Source organism: Trachurus trachurus, assembly GCF_905171665.1.
Source record: "Trachurus trachurus genome assembly, chromosome: 9".
Taxonomy (NCBI): Eukaryota; Metazoa; Chordata; class Actinopteri; order Carangiformes; family Carangidae; genus Trachurus; species Trachurus trachurus.
This window is the reverse complement of record NC_139895.1, coordinates 21,692,360-21,700,794: the sequence shown is the minus strand read 5'-3', so window position 1 is coordinate 21,700,794 and position 8,435 is coordinate 21,692,360. Positions and strand designations below refer to the sequence as shown.

Here is an 8,435-nt window from a genome sequence, read left to right as displayed (position 1 = left end):
AATAAAATAAAGATATAGGCTACGAATATAAAGCAAGAGGCTGGAGAGACATAGTTTCTGTTCCTTCACATATACAACAAGCACAAAAACAAACAGTGACAATAAGAGTGGGGGGAGTCCTATAGCATCCAGTTACAGCAGCATCATTAACATCAACTGCATAATAACTCATGTAACCTCCATGTTTTGATAGGGCCTACTGTATTTTCTTACTTGTGGGCCGACAGTTATTGGATTTTTAACAAACTGTAATGATTTAGAGGACTTCCATCGGTCAGAGTTGATAAGGTAGTTGTGGAAAGAGTGTGTGAAAATTAAATAAAAAGAAAGAAGAGAAGAATGAAAACATTGTTGACAAGACCTTTAAAAAGAAATGGACAACCTTCCCCGCAGGAGTCCACGGTGAATGAATGAAATATCAGGGTAAAATCAATAAGAATTATTATCAATATATCTTTTTTATTTCAATGTTGTGATAGCACAGCTCAGGAAGGAAGACACTCAACTCATTCACAGTTGCTGCTGCTTTATTAAGCCGCTCAAAGCTTAAAGAAGTCATCAATGAATCAGCTTTCTGATTATTTAAATGTCCCCTGAGGTGTAGATTTAATTACATTTAACAAATGATGGTGGATTTTTTTCCTCAGGTTGACACATTTCTACTTCCTTAATGGGTTGTTCTTTTTTTAGACTATGGGGCATTGTGGCTCTTGCTTTGCCCATCATTACTTAACTTGTCTGTGGCATGTGGGTAGACCTGATTGTTTGTCTCAATCACCACTTCCTTCATGTTTTATCATCAGGAAGCTTCATCTAACAGTTCACAGTTGTCTTAAAAGTGTTCACAATAACAGAATTTCACTGATTTTTATTCATGCCGACCACATGTTATTAGTGTTTCAAGCCTTGCAGCTCATGTTTGACTGCAGATTAGAGTGAGTACCAACATGTTTGTCCAACCTTATGTACATTTCAGGCTCAGTCTTCATTCAGTCCTCCTCCAGGTTGTAAGACTGGAATTTCACGTTCATTGCGCCGGGTGGAGCAGAGACAGCGATGTTTAGTTCCCAGGTATGCAGGTGAGGAAAACACAAAGACTGCTGGGACAACAGGACACCTATATGCACTGCAGGCCAAACTGGCTCTTTTACATTTTTTTTCATCAAGCATCCACAACTGACTCAGTCCACGTCACATCCATGGATAAATGACGCAGTGACAGCTGGGAAAAGATGAGTGACTGATGAAATGACATTATGACAGATTTAAGTCGTATGAGAATATCGTGTCTATATGCACATATTGTACATCTGTGGAGTTTTTCACCATTTTGTCCCTTTGTAAAGAGCTATACATAGCTTTTGTATTTCCTGTCACTCATACACCCTCCTCCCTCTATGGATGACTCTTGTGTCGATTAGTCACATCGCCTTTCACAAATGAATGAGCAAAAAACACGACGCAATGACATGACTATTCATGACATCTTCTGAACTCTGAACTGTTCCTCATACCTTTCTGTCTAAAATGAACTTAGCACTGTTATCACAACCCCACTGTTTCATATGTATGATCAGTTGAGGAGAAATGGTTACTAAAAATAACAATGCTTTAGATCAGAGTCACAGTCCTGCCACAATTCCTCCATTTGCTTATGATGTTCAGTTTTCAGAGAGGTGTTAATTCATATCGGAGGCTGCAGTGCAGTTTGTGTTGCTGCTGAACTGTGTAGTGTTTGGTTCTCTACTTTGTCCACCTCATTTAAACCAATGAGGGTTGGCTAAATAAAAGAAGCCCTCAACAGGAACTAAGACTTCGTCCTGAATGAGCACCTCTCAACCCCAGCTGAACATTTTACCCTTCAGGAGGCATTTGCTGCTCAGCTACACTGCACTGATCTGATAAACTACCAACCGTGAGTATATCAAAAGTATTTTCAAATGTTATCCACTAGACAGCAGCAGAGGTTTACCAATGATCAGTTTGAACTTCCTTATACAGTAATCCTCGCTCTCAGCCCGTTCTGTTGATTAGATACAGTACATGAATGAGACACTCAGTTCTGCACAACACAGAATTGGTTCAGTGATGCAAACAAGGCAAAATAAACAAGCAAAACGCTGGTTTTACCAACATTGTTACATCTTGAAACCACTGCACCCACATCTGTAAATCCCTATATTCAATACTCAAAATATGTACACACCTGCACACAAACCTGTCCAAATACATGCATGTATGAACAAACATAATTCTCCATACTATACATGTACAGATGCATAAACAATACACTCAAATGCAAAGGGGTTTATTAAAAGTGAGTGTTTTTTTTTACCTGCTTCAACAGTGTTGTTTCCTGATACAAAAAGAGGCAGCAGCAGATTGATCTTCCTCTCTAGAAAGTTGTGAATTATCTATTCAGTAAAGTTTTCCCCACGTCTTTGTGGGAGATAAGTTTGCTCACAGGGTGCACTTCTTTGCTGACATGCTTTTCACACATTTTGACTTCCTCAAATTCATGAGAACTGCAGCTGCTTTTTGAGAATTGTGTTTATATCGACAAAGTGGTTTTACCATTGAACTGAGCAGGCCCTGCAACAGAAGATATGTTTCCAACAAAATCCTTGGAATTTTCCTTGGAAAGGAAAATTAATCAGTCATATCACAGGATGGACCTGCTCCTCACCTAAAAGTCATATGTGCACACGCTTGACCAGATTTATTGTCAAACTGGCTCATGCAAGTCTATGAAACAACCTGGGAATTTAACAGCCACCTTTTTCCACTTCTGGAGACATTTGGATGGCAGCCTGGGTCAACTCAGGCTCATCATCTAACCCAATAACCACAGGAATGCAGAGGAGCTACTGTGTCAGTGGGCACAGTATCCCATTTTAGCTTTTTAGCCTCAGGCTGAAACAGTGAGGACAACAGACTTCATAGGACAGACAGACAACCTGGTAATAAGTCCTTTATATAGGACATTCCTTCTCACGATGACCTTGTCCTAAACCATAGTTTCAAGTTTCACTTTGGTCTTTCTTCATGTGACCAGGAACAACTTTGAGAAGACCGGTTTAGCTCTTCCATCTGCCGGCTGCTGCGAAAAGTCCCTCTCTCTCTGCGACTGCAGTCCCCATGGACTTTGTGAGTCAAAGATTATTAATCTGCAAGGACAGATATACTTTCTAAGAGGAGTAGAACTTGAACTGTTCCATCAAATGTTTACTCAATCTTGGGTCTCTATTTCAGATACACAGGTAACCACTAATTCAAATCATTTAAAACTCTTACAAACTTCTTGGATCTTTGTTGGTAAGCCACTCACTAGCTTGAAAGCTTGTAAAACTACAATTTTTGTCTTTCATTGAAATCTCACTGTTAAATATAAAGCAGAAACAGTTCTTGACCTTTGTCACTTCCTAAATTGGGTCAGCATCCCTTCAGAGAAAAGGCGTTTTGTTTCATTTAAGCTTCATGCAACTGATAATTTATTTCAAGATACAGTAAGTCTGTCGCCTTCACACACTAGCCCGCTGATGCCACAACATAAATAGTTATTTTCTGCTGCACAAATGTCAAAGTAGGTGCTACAACAGCAATGAGCAACTTCGCTTCACATGCATGTAGCTAGTATCCAGACGTGATAAAATTAACTAAATTCAAACCAAAGCCGAACAGCTTGCATGATTTTGCCAAAAACCTACCCTGCCTATAAGCAATTAAACTGCCTTAATAAGCACAATTGGCTACAACACCCATCTGCAACATGCTGCCCCTCAGCCACTTACCCAACTAGGAGTCTAACTTGCTAACTCGGTCCTTGCTATAACTCCCAGAGACATGGACAGAGTCATGCTGGGTAATTTAACCACAGAGCCAGATCGCCAACACTTGTTCCAGCTGCACTAATGCGCAGAAATAATAAGCTAAAGCAATAATGTGACCAGTTACCCAGACCACATTAACCACAGTTAATTAAGCTAAGTTCTAACCAATAGCATTGTTTCCTCAGATTGACATTGAATAAGTCCATGGTTGGGACAATATTTCCAAACTCTATAGAAAGCCATTATTGCATACCTTAGATGCCCCTTTAAAACTAGTGCTAAAAGCTCTGTTTCACACCACAGTTTGTTGAAGACACTCAACCTCTGAGGAAATACTTACCCAAACCACAACAAGATTTTTTCTTCAGAAATTTGGTACAAATGTAGCTCAGGCTTGTAACAGCACACACACACACACACACACACACACACACACACACACACACACACACACACACACACACACACACACACACACACACACACACACACACACACACACACACACACACACACACAGTCCCTTGCCAAATATGAATTTATTTGATGGATAAGAAATGATATGGAGTGTAAAGCGATGGAGGTAGTCAATATTCTCATGGCACACTGAAACAATGAGTCATGAGCACACTGAAAAACGTACACTGGTTAAAAAGTGTATTTGTTAGTACTGGTGCAAATATCACTGACAGTTCCTACACATTACTTTTTACTAATTTAGCAGGATTTTGTCATCATCTCTGTAGACTTGATGAAGCACATCAGTGAGTCAACCAATGAATCCACTAAAAGGGTAAAAAAATAAGACAACAGAAATAAAAACAAAGGGAGAAGACACACAAAGAGGTAAAACTACCAGGTGTTGAAAACCTTGAGTCTTGAGCTTGGATTTAAAAAAGTCTACGTCATTAATAGCAGGTAAATCAAGGGTTTGGGAGCAGCCACGGTGAAAGCACGACACCCCTGGTGTTTATACCTCGACCTTACAATTTCTAAGAGAAGTCGACCAGATAACTGAAGAATTTAAAATCTCAGACAATTAATGGCCTTGAAAACTACTGAATGGCTCTCTCCACAGTTTTTCAGTGGGTACATGACGTTAAAACACTTTCCCCCCCAAAATAATGTGCATAAGGTGTTTGAGCAGAGACATTCACCCAGTGTGAAATTATCCACAATGTCAGGTCAGGTTTTTGTTTACTATCAGTCGGCATTCATCATGGCTTGATCATCTTTTTCAGTTTCATAGTTTCTGTGTTCTAAAAATGGACGAGTGCGATGCGGCTTGTTGCTGCTAAAGAGCTGCTGCGTTATGTGACACAATTCTTCCTGCAAAAAGTTGCATCAATCACATTTTATTCAGGTGGATTACTGTTGATGATCTACTATTTATATAATTTGCATATGATAAAGAATGCATTGCTGGTGTACATGCAAGCTTTAAAAAAAAAAACCAACTAAATTCATGTTTATGTTAATGTGGTGCTATAAACTGATGATGTTGCTCACCTCTGTGCATTATGTTTTCTAGTGTGTATGTGGATGTGTGCGTACACTATGTGTACATGTGAATGTGCAGGTGTATGTGTACCATGTGCTCGCTATGTGTGGTTTTAGATGCAGCTGTGTCAGCACTTGTGCCCAAGACAAGTTTCCTGTCAAGGACTAATAAAGTATATCTTAAAACCCATGATATAGTCCAGTAATTTTAGGCCAAAAAAGGGGTCAACGTTAAACAAATTGCAACAGAAGCAAACTCAACTGATTTTGTATCCTCAGCATGTCCTGAGTGAGGGAAAAAAAGCCCCGAAGAATCCCATAAGGGGAAAGTTTCGAAAAACACCCAAACATATCCCATTTATACGCATATAAAACATTTTTTTCACATGAATAGGGTAACATTTGTAACCTTTAGATATCTCCATGAAAATTACTGAGTTGATTACTTACATTAAGACAAACAAAAAATGTATTACAAGTTTTTTGAAATTATTTGTTAACATGAGCAAATTTGCATAAATCTGCATAAAACATTTTTTTGACGTTTTGACGGCACATGTATGAAGTTGCTGTGGTGGTACCGGCATGAAAATTGGAATGAGTTGACTCCATCGGTCAACCGACAAGTTGACCACTTTAAATTTCAAGATGACTGCAATTTTTCAAGACAGCCACATCCTTAGTAGAGCAGGTATGACATGCTCCGTCTCTATTAATGCTCATGGGCCTAAATTGGTTCCATTCCTTAAGTGTTTTAACTGTAATATGTTAACAAGATTGAACAAGACATTTTCATCTGCTCTACCCAATGTTTAGATCAGGTGTTGTATGTCTGCAAATTAGCCATATGTAATTGGATTATGCACTGTTGGCTCATGTCATACCTGCTCTACTAAGGATGTGGCTGTCTTGAAAAATCAACCAAAACCCGGCCATAGCAGCGTATTTCAGTTTGTGCGAATCAGGGGATTTTACAGTCATCTTGAAATTTAAAGTGGTCAACTTGTCGGTTGACCGATGGAGTCAACTCACTCCAATTTCCATGCCGGTACCACCACAGCAACTTCATATATACATGTGCCGTCAAAACGGTGCAATTTATGCACATTTATGCACATTTATGCACATTTGCTCATGTTAACAAAGAATTTCAAAAAACTTGTAATACATTTTTTGTTTGTCTTAATGTAAGTAATCAACTCAGTAATTTTCATGGAGATATAAAGGTTACAAATTTTACCCTATTCATGTGAAAAAAATGTTTTATGCGTATTAATGGGATATGTTTGGGTGTTTTTCCAAACTTTCTCCTAATGGGATTCTTCGGGGCTTTTTTTCCCTCACTCAGGACATGCTGAGGATACAAAATCAGTTGAGTTTGCTTCTGTTGCAATTTGTTTAACCTTTTCTCATAAAATGACTGGACTAATATGACTATTGAACCTTTTGTATCTTTAGATAAATCGAACATCTTTGGGTATAAGAGATAACTAATTTTGCATGTTAACATACAAAGATGAAAAGCAGAACCTCCCTCCTTCCTGTATAGACCACAACCACATGCTTCCCTTTAAAGACTACACAGTCACCAACTTGCTTATTTCTTTGATCTGCAGACTGGCAGACGGCACATAGGACAAGATGCAGTGCCGTTTCAATGGAACTGTGCTGATCAATGCACTCCCTCCAGTGTTGGCGACAGAGTTTGTTTTGGGAGTCATCAGTAATGGCTTGGCTCTCTGGGTCTTCTGCTTCCACATGAAGCCCTGGAAGAGCAGCACAGTACTACTCTTCAACCTGGCAATGGCTGACTTTATGCTCAACATGGCTTTGCCTTTCCGCGCCAGCTACTACGCCTCTGAGCTCAAGTGGATGTTTGGACACCTTTTCTGCAATATCTGCCTCTTCATGTTGGCGATGAATCGCACAGGAAGTACCTTCTTCTTGGCAGCTATAGCTGCGGACAGGTACATGCGCGTGGTGCATCCACATCATTCCATCAACTCGCTGAGTGTCGCAAAAGCCATGGTTGGAGCGTTTGGAATATGGGTGCTCACGATCTCAATGACTGCCCATATCTTCACTTTAAAACATGAAAACCAATCCTACTGCGAAAGCTTCATGATTACAACTGAGGCCCACCGCAACCTAGATTGGCGCAGGTTTGAATTTGTTTTTTCTTTCTATGTGCCTCTGTTTGCGATTCTCTTCTGCACAGTCAACATCGTCGGCCACCTGAGAGGGAGACAGCTGGCCCAGCATGCTAAGATCAAGAAAGCTCTGTGGTGCATCTCAGTAGTGGTGGTGCTCTTCATCATATGCTTCCTCCCGAGCAACATCACACAGGTGCTGATATGGATCATGACCATGAAATTAGCCAAAGCCCTCCCTGAATCTCAGATCTGTCCTGCCCTGGAAAACCTGACCACAGCCTTTTACCTGACCATCTGTCTGACCTATCTGAACAGCATGTTGGACCCTGTGATCTACTACTTCTCCAGCTCTGCCTTCAAGAGCGTCTGTCGGAAAGCTCTTCATCTGCCCCAAACACACACTCTTGACAGTGCAGAGAAGAAAACTCGGGAGACGGGCTCCCAGTCCCTCAGCCAGCTGTGATCACAAAGCTGTAATTATGAGATACAACATCCTAAAAATTCAGATTTTTTGAAGTGCCACGCCCACATCCCTATGCCAACTGGATATTCATATTATACTGAAGTATACTGTAAGTCCCTGTATGTGTTTTAAACCAAAACAAGTTGGTGTATCTTTTTTTTGTATTGTCTGTGTCCTTGTATTTTCTTTTATGCACTTTTTATAATGGACCCAAGTCTGTAATCTATCTATCCTTATTGAATATCAATTATCTTTGCAAATATTAATAGCTATGAAACAGGTGGAATGTATGAGATAATTGTAAATACTGGAGATAATGTAACCTTAAACAGAAGTGGTAAAGAGTGATAAAATCAGAAAAACTGTCACTGTCGCATTTGTTATTGACCACATTGGACATAAGCTACTGGATATACCTGGTCAAGTAAAACTACTCACACAGCTCCTGAATGTATTGAAATGAGAAACTGAAATAATGTGTGAAAGAAT

General features: G+C 39.8%; 1 protein-coding gene across 1 annotated transcript; it reads left to right on the top strand.

Annotated features, from left to right (window-relative positions):
* Positions 1 to 6,971: 6,971 nt before the first annotated feature.
* On the top strand, positions 6,972 to 7,946 carry LOC310991106 (hydroxycarboxylic acid receptor 2-like; the record flags this gene model as incomplete). The annotated part of the gene is made up of 1 exon (XM_083978682.1): positions 6,972 to 7,946. One exon carries the CDS (start codon positions 6,972 to 6,974, stop codon positions 7,944 to 7,946), a length of 975 nt encoding a protein of 324 aa, XP_083834808.1.
* Positions 7,947 to 8,435: the final 489 nt, after the last annotated feature.